Here is a 21866-nt window from a genome sequence, read left to right as displayed (position 1 = left end):
GAATTTTCCTGTGGCAACAAAGAATATAATGTTCGGTCATTGAACTCTTCATAGCTTTATGATAGCTTTGCATATTCATGAGATTCTCAGAAACCTTTAAGAAAGTATTTAGATTGCAAAACTTTTTACACCTTGGTGCTTTTGGTAGAGCAGTAGTAGCATTAGAGTGTGGTTGCTTTGGACACAACTAAGGGTGATAATGTTTCAGACCTAAAGACCATTCCACGCAGAAAAATGTGTGTGTTTTAAGTTTTAAACACCCTAAAATGAACTATCATTTCAATTTTATTTGCCAACTACAGTACACAATTTTGCATAGGGAAAGGGATCCTAGAGTTACCACAATTTTAAGATTAGCAGGGAACTATTACATAACCATTTTTATCAGTGTCTAAATTATGTGTTGATGCCAGGACATGTCTTCATATAATTTAGGCATGTAGGTTTGTGGTACATTCTCTTGGTTAAAGTTTCTGGATCAGGTTTTGTGTTTTGAAACTAAATCTGTCTGGGCAGCAACCCACTTTAATGATCCCCACAGAATTTACTCTTCTATGATTTATTACAACCAGTGGATTTACATTTATGTCTTTGTAAGTATCCATCTACCAGATGGATTGATGTAGAATAATAGTACAGTTTACTATGTCTTTTCCTAATTAATGATGACTGTAAGTCTATTTGTAGTATGTTATTTTTTCCCTGTAAAATGGGAGGGGTAAATTTTATTTTATGTGTTGTTAACATTCAAAACTTAATGATAAGAGGGGCGCCTGCAGGCTCAGTCAGTAGAGCATGTGACTTTTGATCTTGGGGTCACAAATTTGAGTCCCATGCTGGGTGTAGAGATAACTTAAAAAATAAACGAATAAATAAAAGATACCCTCCAAATTAAAAAAATAATGGTAGGAGAACATAGTGTCATTGCTGTTTACAATGCTTAAGTGATGAGGAAAAAGGAACTTAAAATTATCGAGCCTCTTCTCCAGCTGCACCAGAATTCTAGGTACAGTATAGTTTTTCCCTGGGGGCAGTCATAAGTCATCTGAGAGTCCGTAGTTCTGGCTTTGAGTCCCAGCTCTGCCACTGGGCAAGTCCACCTGAGTTTGTGTTTCCTCCTCTGTCACATAGGGCTAATGATACCTACCTCACAGGGTGGTTGTGAGGGTCGGAGAAGCACACAGAAGATCCCCTTCTCACGTGGCAGGCATGCAGTAAATGTGTGTTGCTTACATCACTTATGTGCAAAGAAAGATGGTGTAAAGAAAGTCACATATTTCAGTGAATTTGATTTAAGAGGATTTTGGAGCTCATTAGGAAAGGCATTATGAAGGATTTATTTAAAAGGATATGACTAGATCAAGATTTGGGATTTGGGATGGGATATTATATGTGGTTATCCTATTTTCAGTAAGGGTTCTTAGGATTAGAAGTGTCATCAATCAAATTAATTGTATTGTAAGCCACATTTAAATAAATAACATTGAAATGGAACTATGACTTATTTTTTAAAATTGTATTTATGCAAGTCCTCATACTTTACTTCCAACTGTCATCTCAGAACCACCGTATTCCCTTAAGGCGGTAGTGCACCCCCATTATTCCCCAGGCACTGTCCCCCAGATTCTGTTCTTTTCCTTTGGTCTGTTTGCTTTTTGAACAGATAATGATTGGAGTCTTCCTGATAACTCCTAGCTTTTTTCTTTTTGAGTTCTAGTTAGGTCAGTTGATAGTTGGTGAGCATAAGATATACTGAGTTGTCTTACAGATTTATAGCAGAATTTTCTTTTCATTGCTACTTAAAAAAAAAAAAATTTTTTTTTTGAGAGAGAGGGCGTGAGCAGGAGAGGGGCAGAGAGAAAGGGAGACAGAGGATCTAAAGTGGGCTCTGCGCTGAGAGCGGAGAGCCCGATGCAGGGCTCCAGCTCACAAACTGTGAAATCATGACCTGAGCTGAAGTCAGATATATAACTGACTGAGCCACCCAGGTGCCCCTTTTCCATTGCTACTTTTTACTAGGTTTATAGTATCCTGAAATAAATATAAGGGCCAAAAGCATGATACGTTTTTGTTGTGTGAGTTGTTTATTTGGGCATTTTTAATAGACATTGAAAAAAAATTTTTTTTCTAATTTTTTTTTATTTTTGAGACAGAGACAGAGCATGAGCGGAGGAGGGTAGAGAGAGAGAGGGAGACACAGAATCCAAAGCAGGCCCCAGGCTCTGAGCTGTCCGCACAGAGCCCGACACGGGGCTCAAACCCATGAGCCCTGAGATATGACCTGAGCCGACATCGGATGCTCAACCGACTGAGCCACCCAGGCGCCCCTTTAATAGACATTTTAAGTTTAGATCAGAATCCAATACTCCATCGTTAGAGATATTTATATAACTAGCACTGTGGTCCCTTTGTAAGTCCACATATATTCTATTATCCGTCAGTCTTGATTTTCTCCTCTTACTGTTGCCTTCTCTAAAAATGAGTAATGAAAGAAAAATGATACTTCAAGCACAGTGAAGGTTGTGTAGCCTTCATTCTGTCATATTACTTTGATTTTGTTGTTCACTGTGATGACTGAAGACGGGAATTAAAGAACAGAAACTGAGAACTTCGTGGTCCCACATACCCCAGCATCACACTATTCCCACAGAGTACAGACAGGCAGTGTTGCTGCAGATACTCAGCTGACCAGCGCTCTCTGGGCAACATGACACAACTCAGTGACTGTGTGCAGTTGACTGGCAAAGAAATGTGTAAACTGGTTACACAAATGTGCATGTGTGTTCTTCAGAATACAACCATGAGACTGAAGCCCACTGTCCGTTTGTTCCCACTAGTTAAAATGGATTTACTTTGCTCTTTCCACACCTTGTACTGTCACCAGGAAGATGACAGATGAGTATGAAAGCAGACTGCATAACAGTTTTTGGCTTATGTGGGGATATCACTTGTAACTTTGGCTTTATTAGCAATGCCATGCCGCAGCCAACCAAGCCGAAGACTAAATGCAACATTAAGATGCATTGTTTTCATCAGTCATGCATGGCAGCAAGTATTTTCTGTGTATCGCACGGAAGTAAGATTCGGAGAGTATTGTAAGGTTTGGATTCACACATCCCCACCATGTGCCAGATGGAAGGCTGAGATCTGTGGTGCAACAGTGTTGGGGGAGTGGAGGGGTGGAAAGGTAAGGAAAGAACTGGGTGGGATTAATGTGGAAGTTATCTTCTTGAGGTTTTCTGCCTTTACAAAGGTAATAAACATTCATAAAAAGTTCACACAATTAGAAGTGAAAAGTCTGTCTCTCCCCTTTTTCAGTCTCATGTCCAGAGTTCATCACTATTCTGTTAATAGTTTGGTGTGTATGTTTCCACAGTTCTTATGCATATACAAAAAGGTATACATTAAAAAAACTACGTGAAACGGGATTATACCACATATATATTCTTCTGCTGTTTGCTTTTCTCCCAATACAATATATCACGGTCATGTTTCCGTGTCATTACTACCTCAGTCTTTTTAGGTAACTATAACATTCCATAGCATGTATCTACCATAACTTACATAACCATTCTCATCGATAGACGTTTAGGATTTGCAAGAGGTTTAGAGTTGTACACTAAGCTTTCTTGTACCTTTTTATTTGTTCCCACTCATGTAAGTTTTCCTTTAGGATAGACAGCTAACCGTGAACCTGATGGATCAAAGACTATGAACATTTAAGCTTTTGGGAGATACTTCTTAGTTGTCCTCACAGTCCTGGAGTCCTTAATGATAAAGTTTAAGAATGTTGTTGTGGTCTAGCCAAAAACTAAAAATGACAGGGTTAACATTTTAAGATTTTCCCACCATTTAAGAATGCAATCTTATTTTTAAAAATTACAGTCTGCTCACATGGTAAAGTCTTTTCTCCAGCATCATAGCAGGATGGAATTTGAAACATAAAAATCTGCCAATCCATTACAACTCCCCAGAGATAAAAATTTTAAACCAATTTGTTTTTATTCCTGTGGTTACCATCAGAATTTAAAATAATATATTTCCTGGTATATGGTATATCTGTCTGATATGGTGTCTCTTTACTTCCTGTCATGAAAGATGAAGAGTTTCATGTACTTACACCACCAACTGCCTTCTGCCTCCTGGGTTTTATCATTACAAATTATAGTTGTTTTGGTGGTTTCTGATAGCTTTCGATGTGCTTATTATTAGTTCATTAGTTTTTCAGGCCACCAACTTTAAGCAGCCTCCTTTGACTCACTCACCTTATGTTACATGAGGAAACACATGCCCCTCGGTGTCTTTCTACTTTCTCTCCTCCCTTTACTTTTAGACACTGCCAAGGATTTTAGTTTGCGTTAGTTTTTCTTGCAATTTCTAACTACTTCCTCGTTTTTTTGTTTGTAAGGTCACCAAAAGCATTTAAAAATTCTTTTAGTTTTGCAGTGACAGTACATGAATTTTGGTTTGTTTATTTGTTTGTTTTAGTGCAAAAAAAAGTGATTTTATTAAAGCATGGGGACAGGACCTGGAGGCAGAAAGCTGCCTGTTTTTATTTTTGAAGACACTCTTTAGCCGGCTCTCTGACTTCCTGCTTTGATTTGAACTGTCTTCTGTGCCAGTGACTGTAGTCATACTGGGATTTCTTTGGCTTCCTTTGTTAAGTCCACTCATTTTTTCTCAGTTTAATTGACAATACATCAGAAAAAAAATTTTTTTTTTCCAGAGACAGTGTTTGGGAGATAAATTTCAAAATTCTTAGTGCCTGGAGAGGTGTATAATTTGCCATCATATTTGACTCATAGTTTGGGTTGTGAATTCTTGCTTCTAGAATACACCTCAGAATTTTGAAGGCCTCTATTATCTATCAATTTCAGATGTTATTCTGATTCTCATTATTATGCATATAACCTAGATTTCCTTTCTGAATGTTCTTGAAATGATTGCTCTTTCTCTGTCAACTTCTTTTCTTACTGTACCCACACTAAGGTGTAAGTATTTTATTTTTTATTTATTTATTTTTTTAGAAAGCTTGAATGGTAGAAGGAGAGAGAGACTCTTAAGCAGGCTTCACACTCAGCATGGAACCCACTGTGGGGCTTTTACTCATGATCCTGAGATCATTATCTGAGCCAGAATCAAGAGATGGATGCTTAACTGACTGAGCCACTCAGGCTCCCCATATATTTTATTTTATTTAAAAATTTTAAAAAGTGTTTATTTTTAAGAGAGAGAGAGAGAGGAAAGAGCACGCAGAAGAGGGACAGAGAGAGAGGGAGAGAGAGGGAGAGGGGGGCGGTGGGGGATAGAGAGAATCTCAAGCAGGCTCCAAGCTGTCAGCTCAAAGCCCAACTTGGGACTTGAACTCAATGCACTGTGAGGTCATGACTTGAGCCAAAATCAAGAGTTGGTCGTTTAACCGACTGAGCCACTTAGGTGCCCCAGCCCCTAGCATTTTAAACTTTTATCTTTTTTGGCTCACTTTAATCTACACTTTCAAATCTTTCTTTCAAAGAGTTTTTCTTCTTTCTTTATCATTTTCTGTTATCTCTTGTAGAACTTTTAATATATTAATGTTGGGCCTCTTGGAGCTATCTGCCTTGTATTAACTGTTCCTTTCATATTTTGTTTCTCTCCTTTCCTCTTAAGAATTGGGAGATTTCTTCTGTTTTTATCTTCCAGAATACTGTCTTTAGTCATGCCCAGTCTGTTCTGTAGCCCTTCTGATGAAATTTTAATTTTACCACTGTGTGTAATTTCCAAGATCTCCTAGTGGTTCCCTGGTATTTTTGTTTTTCATAGTGACCTGCTTTTTTTGTTTGTTTTGAATGAATATACCCCTTTAAGTTTTTAGCATAGTAATCAGCTTATTTGGTTTGGTTTGCCTTGGTCTTGTTCCTGTTTGTTTTCCCTGGGGTAACTTAATCTTTCTTTTTTCCTGGTCTTTCTCTTTCTTCCTGTTTGACTTTTCTCAGATGTTCAGTGATCCTTGGTTGGTTAAATATTTGAATGAAGATTTGTATTGGTTAGCATAAGTAGCTGTCTTTCATTTCTTTTACCATTAAATAAGTCCACTTACCCCAGAGTCTCCTCCCCTGGATGCCAGCCCTCACTGTTGACTGTGTGTGCATGGTGGGGGTGGGGGTGGTGATGGTGGGAAGGACAGGTGTGGAGTGAGCAGCGTCTGCCACAAGCCACGGTTAAGTGGATTGTGTTACGAGGTGAAATGCTTGGTTGACTTCACTCTCAGATAGAATACCTCTTCTCCTTTCTCCCTCCTCCCCACCCTCCTTCCCTCTCTTGTCTCCTCTTTCCCCATTCACTCTTCCTCTTCCTTCCCTTCTGTCCTTGCTTCGGGGTCACAGTGCGGCATTGCCTCAAGCTATGTGCTGCTTTCTCCTCCAGTCTTAAATCCTGTTCTTGGGTTTCTCCCAAGACTTAACTTCTGCTTTGTTTAGAAAGCTGTTGTCTGACTTTAACTGAAGGTGGCTGTTCTGTATAAATGAGAGGCCTGGACAAGTCACTTTATGGAAGCTTCTGTAATTATCCTCACTACAACATCACAGCCTTTGTCATTGAACTGTCTTGGAGCCTAGAGTCTTTTATTGTTTATTTTTTAGTAATCTCTACACCCAGTGTGGGGCTTCAACTCACGACTCCGAGATCAAGAGTCACATGCTCTTCCAGCTGAGACAGCCAGGTGCCCCCAAGTGTCTTAAAGGCCTCTAACAGTCTGCTGTGTATTTAGGGTTTCGTTTGTTTCTGCTCTGGTTTATTCTTCAGTAATAAGCCCACTTATTTTTTGAGAATGCTCACACTTGGCTTGAAGTTTTTTGAAATTTTAATAAAATTAGTGGTCTTGGGAAATAAGTGCCTCCACTGTAAACCTTTGAAAGTAAAGGAGGGGCTTGTATACACCATTTCATTTAGTACTAAAATCATGATTTATTTTAAGACATAATTTCTTTTTCACGTCAGTGACCTTTAGAAATAAAATAAATAGAAATAAAGCAATTTCCATTACTTCCCTCCTGGCATTTTTCCTACTTACATCATTTCTCTATATCTTAAAAAATAGTATGTATTGAAATTTTTAATCATGTATTTGAAGCTTAAGATAATACATGGCAGTGGGGGATTTAGAGGTAAGTGATCGAGTAAAATGACTGAAAGACACTTGAGTTAAACCTGGTATTTTTCCTATAGGTTTCTTTCTCCCTAGAAAGGAGTTAATATTCTTTAAAAAAGAGAAACTGCAGAGAATCGTCAAACATCTACTCCATACATATAAAAGTAAGTCTCTTTGTTGGAGACTGCATTATCTTAGTCTAGTGGAATCCATAGTTATAGCAAAAGTATTATCTGTCTTTCTTAGTTACTTAAAACATTGTCAAAGTCATTCAGGCAATGACGGCCCCCATTATCGATTTTCCAGTTCTGAGAGAGACACGGCATGAGATCAAGTCTAAAACTTGGTTTGGATGTTGGTCATTGGAACTCAATGTTCTTTTCTCAGAGGTCATTTGAAAACTGAAATTTAGCAAAATCTTAAGTCTTACTTTGTGGAAGTAGTTTTAAATCGAGCCATTTTCTGCTTTCCTGTATTCTGTTCATAGTAGGAAGAGCTCTTGCTGGATAACTGACTCTGGAAATATCTGTCCTCATGGTGGAATTTTTCAGGGCAGAGATTGAATCAAAATAAGAGCATTTGTTGACTGTTCAAAATGTGTGCCAGGCATGATGATAAGTTATATAGCTCTCATTTAATTCCTGAAACAACCCAATAATTGAGTATTAACACTTAAAAATATTAAGGCTTAGCAAGGGTTAAGTAAATTACATAAGGCTGTAACTGGTGACATCTGATGTTTGAACAGGTCAGGTTTACTGCAGGTTTTTAAAAAAATGTTTATTTTAAGAGAGGGACAGAGAGAGAGAGAGAGAGAGTGGTAATTCTAGGCAGGCTCTGTGCTGTCAGTGCAGAGGTAGGGCTCGATCCCACGAACTGGGAGATCATGACCTGAGCCAAAATCAAGAGTCGGATGCTCAACTGACTGAGCCACCCAGGTGCCCCTACTCCATATTTTTTACCAGTAACTGCTGTATAATGTATGAGCACTAAACAATGTACCAATATGAATTAAAGTATATTTAATATATCCTTTCTTTGCTTTCAAATAATACTGTTTTGGCACTGTACCTGTGCTTCTACTGGACAAAGCTAATTTCATCTTTTCTTCCTATGGAGGGAAGTCTAGTAGACTATGTGGAAATGAGAATTTTTGTGATTCTGTCTTGATGCTGCTCAGAGAGGAGGGCAGAATTAACCATTGATCTCTTTTCCCTAAGAAAACAATTTTGATTTTTAATACAATGTGCATGGATGTATTTTTTGCTCTCTCAGCTTTTCATTATTCATTCAGTAAAATACAAGAAGATGGCAGATTTTAATCACCTCAAGGAAATGCTGGTATTCTTTATAATATATTAAGTTTAACTTAAAGCAGTTTGGATTTTCACATTTCCTACTAAGTATTTATTACTTGGTTTCCACATTTCTAGAATGGTAAATATTTTTTTCTTTCTGAGATCTGTGGGAGAAATTTAAAAAAATTATTGTATGTCTTCATTTCATGTTTACCTTTATAAAGAGGCATTGACTGGGTAGTGAATTCTAGATTCAGAGTCTCCCTCCAGCCCCGCACCCCCAACTTTAGCACTGTCAAGATCTTGTTCCAGTCTTCTTGGAGCTAGTGTTTTGATGAGAAGTTTTACTCTGTCTTTAAAAACAAAATTTTTTAATGTTTATTTATTTTGAGAGAGAGGAGGGGCAGAGAGAGATGAGAGATGAGAGAGAAACTCAAGCAGGTTCTGCACTGTTAGTGCAGAGCGTGATGCAGGGCTCAATCCCGTGAACCATGAGATCATGACTTAGGAGAAAATTTTATGGTACTTTGTAGAATGTCCCTCAATTGGGATTTATCTGATGTTTTTCTCATGATTGGTTGTGGTTTTATGGGATTTGAGGGGGAACATCACAGAGGTCAAGTGCCCTTTTCATTACCTCAGAGCAAGGATGTACACTAACAACATGACCTGATGACCTTGATCACGAGGTTGAGGCAGTGTTTGTCAGAATTGTCCAGTGTAAGGCTACTCTTTCTCTGCCTTCCCCTGCTGTGCTCTTTGGAAGGCAGAGTCATGAAGCACAGCCCACAGTTAAGGTGTGGGAAGTTCCATTTCATGTCCTTGAGGGTGCAGTAACTACATAAGTTATTTGGAATTTTCATGCACAAGAGATTCAACTCTTCTCCCCACTCTTATTTGTTTATTCAGTTATTTAGGTCATTGTGGACTCATATTTATTTGATTGTTTATACTATGATGGAAGCTAAGTAATATCACCAGCTCCCAGCTGAGGTTTTGTTTTCTTATTTCTGCTTTGAAACAGAAAGGGAGATAATTAAGAGCCAATTGGAGTGTTGATGCCATCTCGGATTACGTATTTATAGAAAAAGTTCTTAGTAATAATAGCTTGAAATTACAGTCTGCTGGGAATCATGTGGTAGACACCTGCCTCCAGCAGTTACTTAGGGTTTTGTGTAACCTTGTTCTGATACAGGTAAATTTCTTTTAAGTTTGCCATTGTTACCTTCCTTAGTGGTAGATGAAAAGGGTTTATAGGGAGCCAAAAATGTGCAAATATACACAAGTAGATACTGGCAAAACTCAAGAGATTCACAGTACAGTTGATGTTGGGCATAACTATGATTATCATGGGGTTAATTAATTACTTCTAGTTTGGTCAGGATTCCTTATTGCTTTTGTGTATGTAAACCTCCAACTTTAAAAAACAGTGACCTTAATCTGGCCAATTGAGGGTGATGAATCAGTTTACTTTTTAAATCTTTTTTTCAGAAGGAAAGCTTTCCCCAAAAATGCCTTAAAGTATAATTTAAAATTACTCTTGTTTTCCTTTTGTGATTCTGCCTTTTCTTCTTTATTAGGGGTTTCAGGCATGGCTTCTTTTCACTTTTGGCCAAGGTGTCTTGTCTACTAGTGGTCGTGACTCTGTTGTTAATGTGGTACACCATAGGTGCTACTCTTTCTGGGAGTCTTGGGAGTCTTGGTATTGCCAGGCCTTCCCATTATTCTTTCCAAGATTTTTTTTTTTTTTTTGGTTTTTATACTTTCTTTTCTAGTTTTTCAAGTGGTGACTATATGCTTCTTTTCGTGATTCTTTAAGACTATTACATCATCTGTATATTAATACTGAATTATGAATGTGTGCAGAAATGTTTGCTAGAGAACTTCTGATCTTACACACACACACACACACACACACACACACACACACACACACCAGTGCACACTTTCTTATAAAGGACTTTGTAGCTGGTTTCTGCCATGTGTATGGGACACCAGGTAGCTCCCATCTCAGACTAATGGCTCCTGTGCTTTGTGATACTGGTTGTTAATATTTGGGACAGTAAAATAGCAATGAGATTGAAAGAATATTTGGTTGCATTCTTTCCCTTTAGGCTTCTTTGATGAATATTGTCCAAAATAGCCTTGTAATTTTATTTTTTTTGAATATTTTAAAAGAAGAAAAACCAACAAAGAGTTTGCAGGTTGGCAGAAAACATGATGCAATGTTCCTCCTTTTTGAACTGAAGAATATAGAGTGTTGATACTCATTCTTTACACTATCAGGCAGTGTTTTGGGGGGAAAGTGTAGAGTTTCCTGTTGTATCAATCATTTCTTAATTGTTTTTCTCCCTTACATAATCCACAAGATTTTTCTAAATACAGTCTTTTAAATTGACTCAGGGAAGCTGTGCTTTTCCTCTGTTACACCCTTCCCCCACATTATTGTGTAAGTTCAGTAGCAGTCTGACATGTAAGTTTTAGCAAACTTATACCTGTATATGTTTTTATTGGGCTCAGAAATCATTTATATGTCATATATTCATAAAACATTTCACTTTGATGCCAGAAGTAGCTACCTGGCATTAATCTTATGACATGTATGCTTAATTTCAGTTTTTAACCTACCTGACAATTTCTTTTAGGTCAGTCTTTCATGTAAATACATGGTACAGATAAATAGAAACCATTTTACTTGCATATGCAAATTAAATGTGTGACTTAAGTAGGAGATTGGCAAATTTATGATGTATCTTACCCCCTTGTTTCATTTGAATTTTTATGCTTGTATACTGGATACTCTTCTGACACCATACATTTCAGTTTTTTACAACCTGATAAACACTTTTGTGTTAACACTCAGCTGTGTCAAATCCTTCCATTTTGCCATGCTTATTTCTGAATTTTTTAAAAGAAGAGCACATTACAGACGTGGTGAAAATCCCTTTACACGCCCTTCCCCAGTGCCCTTCCCCTCTTCCCTCAGAGGTGTCTGCGGTCCTGAATTTTAGTTCATCACTGCACACAATATAATAAGCTAGCATTTCATAATTTCCCACATTCATCTTCTGGGAGACTTGCGAGTGGTTTGAGGGAAAAAAAAAAAAAAACATGGTCAGATTCTCACCTGCAGATTTGTAATCTATATTGAAAGCAACTCTCAGACATGGAAAAAAAAAAAAAACTTAATTTTTAAAATTCAACATTGCCTGACTCTTTGACCACAGAACAAAATCCAAGATTTTGTGCTCTGTTGTTGCTTGGAACATACTCCTTGAAAACACTGCCTAGAGGTATAATGTTTCCATGATTGACTTTCCATTTAATTCTATCAGTTTTTACTAATGTCACTTTCTAGATTTAGATGATGGAAATACTAATAGTATCACTTTCAGTTGACATTGACAGTTGGATTGGCTTTAAAATCATTTTGCAAAAAAAGGGAGGTAAAATGTTAATAAATTGCCTATTTATTGGCCAGCGTACAAGTTATTTATGATGTTTAATTTTTTAATGGAGTTCGCTAATCTATTGAATACTAAAATGTCTGGCTGTGGACCCTGGCAACAAATACCCTTTGCTTTAAACTGATCTGTCACATTTATGTTCCTGTGGCTGGAAGTAGATGGAGTTTGTTATTGTTTGACACATTTTCTTGAATAACAGTTCTTCAACTGTTAATGTATGAGATGGTACTTGAATTCTTTGTTTGCTTTTTTTCTTCCTGTATTAGAAAATCTTGGTGCTTTTTGTAAGTTATGTGTAAAAGAAATTTTTCTTAAGATTTGTTCATATACTGGCCTGATCCAGGAAAAATAAAATGGGAAAATGGACACTATTTTTGACCTTCAAATAAAAATACTGGTTTTCAGACTGTTCACCGAGCCTTGGGGTCATATGCATTGTCTTAAGGCAGGACTATTTACCTGTGTGGGATGACAGATGCCTTAGGATCTGGTGAGGCTGTGGAGGAGAGATGAGGTTCTTGAATACACAGAGGCACACAGTTTACATACAATATCACAGAAGCCAGGGAACCTCCTCTTCTAAAGGAAGAGTCTACAAACAGACCTCATTCCCCTACTGGCTTCTGTCACTGAACTACATGTTATGGTTCTGAGATAGGAAATAAACAGAAAAGCCTCCACTTTCTACAAAAGTGCATCTGGGACTGTTCATCAAATATCTAATGACTAAACCATCTGTCCTGTTATTCTTCGAGTTTTAGGTTTTATTAAGAAGTCTCTGCATTTTATTTCTAGGATCTGTCCTAAGAAAAACACATCAAGTTAGGAAAAATTGTTTTGCATTCTGCATCTTGCTATTTTAGGCAAGTTATGTAACTTTTTTTTTAAAAGAGATTTTTCTGTTTTCATTTGTGGAGAAAAGTCTCTTAACCATTAGTTTTTGTTAGCTTGATTTCAGTCTTTATTCGGCAAACATTTTATTCTAAGTATTAACTTTGTTGAAAGTTACTGTACCTGGATTATATGATTCTACAAATATTTCCCCAGTGTTCAGTCCTCATTTTGTTTGGTGATCACATACATATTTTAGAGATTGAGCATCCAAAGTAGGAGCCCAATAAATGTTGCTATTGTGCACACTTATTTTGAATTAATGAGCAAGGGAAAGCACACAAATGAGCGTGTGAAGGAATGATCACGTATAATAAGTAAAATTGTTGTTTTCTTCCTATTTGGCATAAATTCTGGTGTACAACTTACGGCTATTTTTTGCAAATAATTATTTTGAAGAAGTAAGTTAAACAAGTGTGGTGTGTCAGACTCCAGTTCATCCACAAAGCAGTACCACCTGTCTCCTAAAAGATGCTAATTCTGTCACTGTTCATTTAGCTAGGACCGGAAGAGAGTGTTAGCTAGCTAAGAAATGATGCAGAATTCGTTCCCCACAAAGCTTAATCTCTAAAGGTAACCTAGTATTGTTAAGTTAGTTTATAATTTCTTTGGGTGGAGTTAGGTCATGGTTGCCATGTTCCTTTCTTTTTCTTTTCTTTTCCCTGTCCCCCACATCCCTTTATTCTTAATAAGACTCCCTGGTCTCCAGAATCCATCTGATTACTTCTCAGGTAGTTAAAAGAAGCAATTCTCATTTATGTATTTATTTTTAAATTTTACCCTTCGATTCTGTTCTTCTGTCATTCTGAGACATGGAAAGGTGTACAGAAGTTGGTCTACTGCAGTCTCCTCAGTTACATGTGACTGATGGTGAAACAAGAGGAACCTTTTTGACCCTTGTCCAATGCAGGGGTTAGGGACCTGGATACCTCCGCTACAAACTCCATGTGTAACTTTTGATTCCCTTAAGATAATTTAGCTGCTCATAACCTACTGTCAATGGGAAAGCCTTACTGATAACATAAACAGTTGATAAATACATATTTTATACGTCATATGTATTATATGTTGTATTCTTAGAATAAAGTAAGCTAGAGGGAAAAAATTTTACCAAGAAAATCATAAGGAATAGAAAATACATTTACAGTACAGTGCTGTATTTATCAAAAAAACATGTGCATGTAAGTGAACCTATGCAGTTCAATCCCCTGTTCAAGGGTCAGCTGTATTTTGCCACTTCATTTGGATGTTCTATATAGTAAGGTGAAGGGAAGATAGGGATGGTAAGGAAATCCAGGCCACCTCTGGACACTGGCTTACCCCTTTTAGGCCTCAGCTTTATCTTAATGTAACAATTTCAGCACTGGATAACTTTGCAGGTCTTCCCTGGCTCTAGTATCAATTGAAGATACTTCTTTTGTTGTTCATTATGTAACAGTGAATAAAAATGATACCATTATGGGAACTTAAGGAGGAACTTTCTTTAAAATGGCTAATTACAGTCTAAACTTGTGTTGTCCAATAGGAATTTTTGTGATGATGGAACTTTTCCATGTCTGTATTGTCCAGTATGCTAGCCAATAGTTCCATGTGGCTGTCAAGCACTTGAAAAGTCACTAGTGTGACTGAAGAACGTAAATTTTTACTTTGATTAACATAAATTTAAGTAGCCACGTGTGGCTGATAAGTTTTACTGTATTGGACAGTGCAGGTTAAATTCTTAAGTATCTGTAAGTATTTAAGGGATTCCACACATAGATTTATTATGACAGTCTTGTTCTTTATGTAATGATTTGCAACTGGAATCTCTTAGTTTTAGAATTAGCGATTGCAGCTCCAACTTTGAATATTAATCTTTCTTCCAGCATATCCTCCCTTTCTAATTGCAGTCAAGTGTGGGTAGAGGTACTGTGACCTTTCCCAGGGATCCTGGAATCTTTACTTGGTAACCATGCACCTATATTGCTGGCTCTTTAAAGCTCTTCTCCTACGGAAGACTGTATGTGTTTACCACAGTCTACCTGTAGACCCCTGTCAGATCCCTGCAAGGCTACACCTTGCCCTGTGTTAGGCTTTGTAGTACCTGGAGTGGGTTTGATGTTGAATTTTATCTTCATATTTTCAGGCTTGATTCTGAAAAGTTACAATTAAGGGCCACTTTAAAAATTGCTTGGTGTTCCATTGGCAAGAAGTTTTTAGTCCTAGATCTTGAGCCATTAGCAAGATGTTAGTTCTAAAATATCTAGGTCACTGGTTTGTAAAAACAGTTATCACTTGAATAAATTTTCAATTCCATCTGTGTTAATTGCTTCAGCATTGCAAATACTAATTACGTTCGTGAAGTTTCCATATTTAGGGATCACAAAGAATTTTGAATGGTTCTATCCTGAAATTCTGGACCTTTGAAATGATAAAAATTAGTATAGAGACATTCATTTGGGTTAATGGTTACAGTTGATAAGCTGTGTGTTTGGGCTTCAATCATTTTTCTGTGAGAGAATAATTTATATAAAATTAAGCTTCTATATATAGCACCCAGCTCACAAAACCTGAAATATGCAACTTCATTCATTCATACTGAGTCTGAGAGCTATCCGAAAAAGTGCATCCCCACTGAGGTTCTGAAGCACATCTTCCTGGGACTGCAAGCACTGGTTAGTTCTGTATTGAGTGACAAAGGCACTAATTAGTATCAGTCATTTCTTAAGATTTGAATAGAAGGAGACCAAAGGCAGTTGCCATTAAGTAAAGTAATAAAAGAACATGTTAAAAACTTCAGGCAGTACAAGAGTAAATGCCTACTTTTTCCCATAGCATTTCTTTTCCCTAAAAAACTATTATCAGCTACGTTTTCTTTTGTACAAATTGGATGAAATTACACTTTGCTTTTCTGCTTATATTTTTTTAAAAGTCAGGCTTATTGAGGTCTAAATTACACATGGTAACATTCACCCTTGCTAGGTATTCAGTTCTATGAATTTTGACATATACCATAATGAAGATATGTAACATTTCAGTCCCTTCAAAATGTTCCTTTCCTTTGCTTCATTGTTGTAACCACCACCATAATCAAGATATAGAACATTTCCTTCACCCCCAAAACGTTCCCTCATCTTGCCTCAGTTTAACAGCTGTACTGTTTTCAGTTACATGGATTTACCTTAATTTTCCTAAGTAACCCCTCATTGATTGATGTTTGGGTTGTTTTCAGTCTTGGGAATCAAACAAGGAACAATAAATATGTTTGTAAAATTTTGGTGTGATTTTACAACTACAGACACAGGTAAATTTCTAGGAGAATTAAGGCTATAACATTTTTTTAAATTTAATTTTTTATTTTTTAAAATTTACATCCAAATTAGCATATAGTGCAACAATGATTTCAGAAGTAGATTCCTTAGTGCCCCTTACCCATTTAGCCCATCCCCCCTCCCACAACCCCTCCCGTAACCCTCAGTTTGTTCTCCATATTTATGAGTCTCTTCTGTTTTGTCCCCCTCCCTGTTTTTATATTATTTTTGTTTCCCTTCCCTTATGTTCATCTGTTTTGTCTCTTAAAGTCCTCATATGAGTGAAGTCATACGATTTTTGTCTTTTTCTGACTAATTTCACTTAGCATAATACTTTCTAGTTCCAAGCATGTAGTTACAAATGGCAAGATTTCATTCTTTTTGATTGCCGAGTAATATTCCATTGTATATATGTACCACATTTTCTTTATCCATTCATCAATCAATGGACATTTGGGCTCTTTGCATGCTTTGGCTATTGTTGATAGTGCTGCTATAAATATTGGGGTGCATGTGTCCCTTTAAAACAGCACACCTGTATCCCTTGGATAAATGCCTAGTAGTGCAATTGCTGGGTCATAGGGTAATTCTATTTTTAGTTTTTTGAAACAGTTCCATACTGTTTTCCAGAGTGGCTGCACCAGCTTGCATTCCCAAGCCTGTAACATTTTGATAGATTTGACCAAATGGCCTCTCCCAAAATTGTACCAGTTTACTTTCTGACCAGTAATGGATGACAGTGCCTATTATTCTCTTATTGCTGGGGTCACCAAATTTAATTTTTGTTACTCTGATAGAAAAATACTGCCTAGCAAAGTAACTTGCATTCAGTGGTGGTTTTTTTTCTCATTTTAAAAACATCAGAAAGTTACCCACACACAAAAATCTAACCTATGTGATTTATGGTTAAAACCACACTGTAACATTAGAGGAAATATGAACACTTCACCTTTGTTTCTGTGATCTCAATATAGTTTTCATTTGCTGCTTATTCATATTTCTGTACTTACACATGAACATTTTCATAATCACCCCTGTGGTATATGCACCATTTATACATATGTTATTTTGCTTGCTAGTTTAAAATTCACTTTATTTCACGAGCATTTTCCTTTGTTCCTAGAATCCTTATTTTAATAGTTGTATGTTCTTTTTTTTGGCCATGACACAGTTCGCTTAATTATCCCACCTCTAAAATTTGTTCACACATTTTCACTACTTTCAACAAGGTTTCAAATGCCATCTCTTAAATATAAAAGTTAAAAAAAAACCTTTAGATTATTTTCTTAGGATAAATTTCTATTAGTCTCCTTGTTCTGGATCTAATTGTGTCAACACTGACATGAGAGGGTACAATTTTATCATTTGAAAGCATTTTTGTCACTTCATTGGAAATTTAGTAACATTTTTTTACTGAAGAAAGAAGCGGTTGCAGATCAGTGTGCTTCTGCACCAGGGTTAAGCTATTTATTTTTCCTCCTTTTCATTTGAAAAAATTGTAACAATGATACATGCTACTTGTAACCATTTCGTATCCACTTTCCAGAGGTAATCAGTCTACTGCTATTTAGTAAATTAAAAATTTTAGTTGATTTTTTTCTCAATAGATGATTCATGTGTTTCAGTATTTAAAAAGTACCAAACAATATACAGTGAAGTCTCCTTACTCATTTACCTCTCTTGGAGGCAATTAATGTGATGAGATTCTTGTGTTTTCTTTCAGGCACATTTTGTACATTTTTGAGCAAATGTTTGTGTGTGCTCTGTGTGTGTGTCTTTTTAAGCTACAAATGTAATTAGCATGGTGCACATATTATTTTGTACATATTTTCTTAGGTAACTTTTATTTGTGTTTAATAAAAAAAATAGATGACATGTGCATATAGTTAAAAATAAAATAATGTAAAGACTTGGATACTTGCCTTTCCATCTGTTCCCTGTCTGCTATCTTTCAGTGAGTCTTTGTGCATATAGAAGCCAATAGAAAGGGACATGTTTTCTTTTCCTCCTGTAACTCTTAGACGAACCTTTCCACATCTAATGGGGCAATAGGCATTTAAGAGCTATGGCTTAGGGGCCAGCTCCCTGCATTCAAGATGTCTGCTCTGCCATATATCAGCTGTGTGATCATGGGCAAGTTGTTCAACCTATTTGTAATTTTCATATGTAAAGTATTAGTATACATGCTTTGCTTAGAATAACTAATAGTGCCATACAGATGTGCCTGGGTGGCTCAGCCAGGCGTCTGACTCTTGTTTTTGGCTCAGATCACAATTCCAGGGTTGTAGGACCGAGCCCCTTATTAGGTTCCGTACTGAGCGTCGAGCTTGCTTAAGACACTGTCTCTCTCTGTCTCTCTCTGTCCACCGCCACCAGCCCCCCCCCCCCCCCCCATGCTCTTACTCTCTTAAAAAAAAAAAAAAAAAAGAATAATACCATACATATAATAAGTGTATATGCTTGCTAATAGTAGTATTTTTATTTTATTATTAAGGACAATGACCAATAAAATAATATCCAAGAATCAGTTCCAATCAGTTGAATTTTTATTAGTGATTTGTCTGGATATGGGTAAATTTGTTTAGCAGAAAAGGATAGATGGGATTCCTCACTTGGCTTGGATTCTACTTAAATACATTGTAGAAAACTTCAGAAAACAAAATCAAAGCAGCTAAAATATATTTTGTTGTTTCTTTTTTATGAACTGATAGGGTTTTCTTTTTCCTTTTTTTTTGCATATACTTCTTTAAACATATACTATATAGACTAAACATATAAAGTGGAGGCAATATCAAAAGTATCCCAGAAAAGGCGAGGTTAGAGGGGGCTGCTTAGAGTATGAACTTTTTTTTGCACAATGCATCGTATTTTAAAAGTGTTTTCTAACGTATTTTCCAAATTTGGCTAAAATACACATGTATCTATACATAATACTTGATTTTGGGTGATAGTGGCCCATAAAGTTTTTTTAATTTCCTGGCCATATCTTAGTTGTTAATGACATTAAACTTTCTTAAGCCAAACAAGGGGCTGGGGGACTGAAGTGTATTTCTATTCAATATTACCATGCTCAGTTCTTTTTCTTAATAAAATCAAAACAACAATAAAATTTCCCCTTTCCCACCTTCGGGTCCCATATATAAAATTATATATGTTCATTATATATATACAGCACAAAACATTACAAAAAGAAAATATAAAAACAAAACACACAGGAATAAGAATCACCTTAATACCTCTACTCATCTTAATAATATTTCTGGAAACAGTTTGGTGTCTAGACTTCTTGCATTTTTTCTCTAGATAGGCTTGCATACACTAATGGTCTTAATTTATCTTTTACATTCGTGGCATCAGGAATACTGCACACACTGGTATTTTTGAGATTGTATCATGAACATTGTAATTACATCGTTAAATTACTATATTATCATTTAACAGGTGCATCATATTCCATTGAGCCCATATGCCATACTGAAATATATTTTGCAATATGTTTCTGGAGGGCATTTCAGAATAAACTATCAGTTAACATTCTTGTAAATAAATCTTTCTGTACATCCATTATTTCCTCAGGATAAATTCTGAGACATGAGGTCATTGGGTCGTAGGATACGCACATTTTTCAGGCTTCAGTACACATTGTTAAACTGTTGCCCAGGCAGTTGGCATCTTCTTACATGCTTGCCAGCATGGGGTCTTGTTTTTAAAGTTCCTGCTTATTTGAGATGCAAATCCTTCTTTTCTCCTCCTTCCTCCTCCTCCTCCTCCTCCTCCTCCTCCTCCTCCTCCTCCTCTTCTTCTTCTTCTCCTCCTTCTTCTTCTTCTTCTTCTCCTCCTTCTCCTTCTCCTCCTCCTCCTCCTCCTCCTCCTCCTCCTCCTCCTCCTCCTTCTCCTTCTTCTCCTCCTCCTTCTTCTCCTCCTCCTTCTTCTCCTCCTTCTCCTTCTTCTCCTCCTCCTTCTCCTTCTCCTCCTCCTTCTTCATTTACTTTTGAGAGAGAGAGCACGAGCAGGGGAGGGACAGAGAGGATCCTAAGTGGTCTCTGCACTGTCAGCGCAAGCGCGACAGAGGGCTCCATCTCACGAACTGCAAGATCGTGACCTGAGCCAAAATCAAGAGTGGGACGCTCAACCAACTGAGCCACATGGGTGCCCCAAATCACTCACCTTAATTGGTGCAAATTTACTTTCTACTGCCTCTGGAACCATCTCTTCCTTCTTCCCTACCTCCCTCCCTTGATATTCTTCCATATCCTTTCTCCTTCCCACCTCAAACTTCATAGAAGCTGGATTTGGTCTTGATTAGAGAGGGAGCTGTTTGAAATACTCTCTACCTCCCTTTTCACCTGCTTTGTAGTGCTGTATAAACTGCTCCTGAGGCTTTTTCTGGATAGCACTGATTTTTTAAAAGCCATAACTAGTTTCTTTGAGTTCTGTAAATTGTGATTCTGACTTTAGTGAGTTTTAGTATCAGTTAATGTGTTCCACTTGTGAAGTGACCTCATGCTCTAGCACTGTGGTTGAGAGAACTATTTCTGGAATCCTGTAGACCAGGTTCACATTCCAGCTCCTGTTCTCGTTGACTAGCTTTGGAAACTAGGACGTCTTAGTTAACCCCTCCAGTCCTTCTGTTTCTTTACTTCCCTTATAAAAAGGATGTAATGATCATATCTTTCTCAGGATTTTGTGAGGATTTCAAGAGGTGATGCTTGTAGTAAGCACTAAACAGAGTAGCTGGCATGTGTGTGAATGACACAGGGATTGTTTTTCTCATTTTGATTTAATCAAATTCATCAATTCATTTCAATAAGTGGAATACTTTTCCTACTGCCACATCTAGAAAATGCTGGTGTGTGAATCTGAATTTAGGACTTTTGATCTATAAGGATCATTGTGAAGTGGGAAAACCTGGAGTGAACGGCAAGGATCGTGCCCAATGATTATGATCGTCCTGCAAAAACATAAAAAGCTTTAAATATGGGGCTTGGGTGATGCAGCTTCCAAAATGCTTTGGCCCTCCAGCAGGTAGGCAAGAAGATGAGCTTAGTTGTAGGAGAAGAGGAATAGTTCCTGTGCATCGTGGCCTTGGAAGAGGTTGCTGTATCCAAAACTCGAAAGACCAAAGAGTCTTTTCAAAAAGATTAATATGACAGTACTAGGATCAAAACTTATAATAGTTTTGTCTACTCTGGTTTAAATTCAGTGGAGTTCTGCTTTAAATGTGTGACTGATTAGGTTTTATCTTAATTTGTTTCCCACAGGGCATGGTGCAGATGTGAAATGTGTAGACTGGCATCCAACAAAAGGGTTAGTTGTTTCAGGAAGTAAAGATAGTCAACAACCAATCAAGTTCTGGGATCCCAAGACGGGACAGAGTCTTGCAACACTGTAAGTGATAGGAACCCTACCTTGGTCCCTAAACGAAGGGGCACAAGGCTGCCTGTATTCCTTAACTTTGAGCCTTCTTTCCCACCATGTATTCTTGAAAATCTAGGGTAGACAACAGATGGACTCGTACCTAGAGTCTTCTTATTAATTAAGTGTGGTTTCTGTTCTGCTATATGTATCTAAATGTAATTTGGGGATCCTGGGGGTGGGGGTGGGGAGGAGGAGGTGGTTCTCGCTACCCTAGGTTGCCATGTCTCACGATGTACCATTTGGTATATGGAGCTGATGTTGTGCCACTTACTAGACATACCCCAGGCCTCTCCATCTTGCCACATCTGCCCACCTCGCCACATCTGCCCCAGCCCTCTCCATCTCGCCACATCTGTCCATCTCGCCACATCTG

General features: G+C 37.3%; 1 protein-coding gene and 1 long non-coding RNA gene across 7 annotated transcripts in view; one reads left to right on the top strand and one right to left on the bottom strand.

The window, feature by feature from the left end:
• WDR33 (WD repeat domain 33) overlaps window positions 1–21866 on the top strand; it is a 106763-nt gene that overhangs the window by 61491 nt on the left and 23406 nt on the right. For all 4 annotated transcript variants that reach the window (XM_049615779.1, XM_049615778.1, XM_049615781.1 and 1 more), the window contains exon 8: window positions 21337–21463. In XM_049615779.1, coding sequence (XP_049471736.1) covers window positions 21337–21463 — 127 coding nt within the window. The remainder of the gene's footprint in view (window positions 1–21336; window positions 21464–21866) is intronic.
• Window positions 21680–21866, bottom strand: part of LOC125911712 (uncharacterized) — a 1356-nt gene continuing 1169 nt past the window's right edge. For all 3 annotated transcript variants that reach the window (XR_007454420.1, XR_007454419.1, XR_007454421.1), the window contains one exon: window positions 21680–21853. This is a non-coding gene — a long non-coding RNA (uncharacterized LOC125911712). The remainder of the gene's footprint in view (window positions 21854–21866) is intronic.

Source organism: Panthera uncia (genome assembly GCF_023721935.1).
Source record: "Panthera uncia isolate 11264 chromosome C1 unlocalized genomic scaffold, Puncia_PCG_1.0 HiC_scaffold_3, whole genome shotgun sequence".
Lineage (NCBI taxonomy): Eukaryota > Metazoa > Chordata > Mammalia > Carnivora > Felidae > Panthera > Panthera uncia.
Note: the sequence above shows the minus strand (reverse complement) of the source record. Positions and strands in the feature narration are given on the sequence as shown.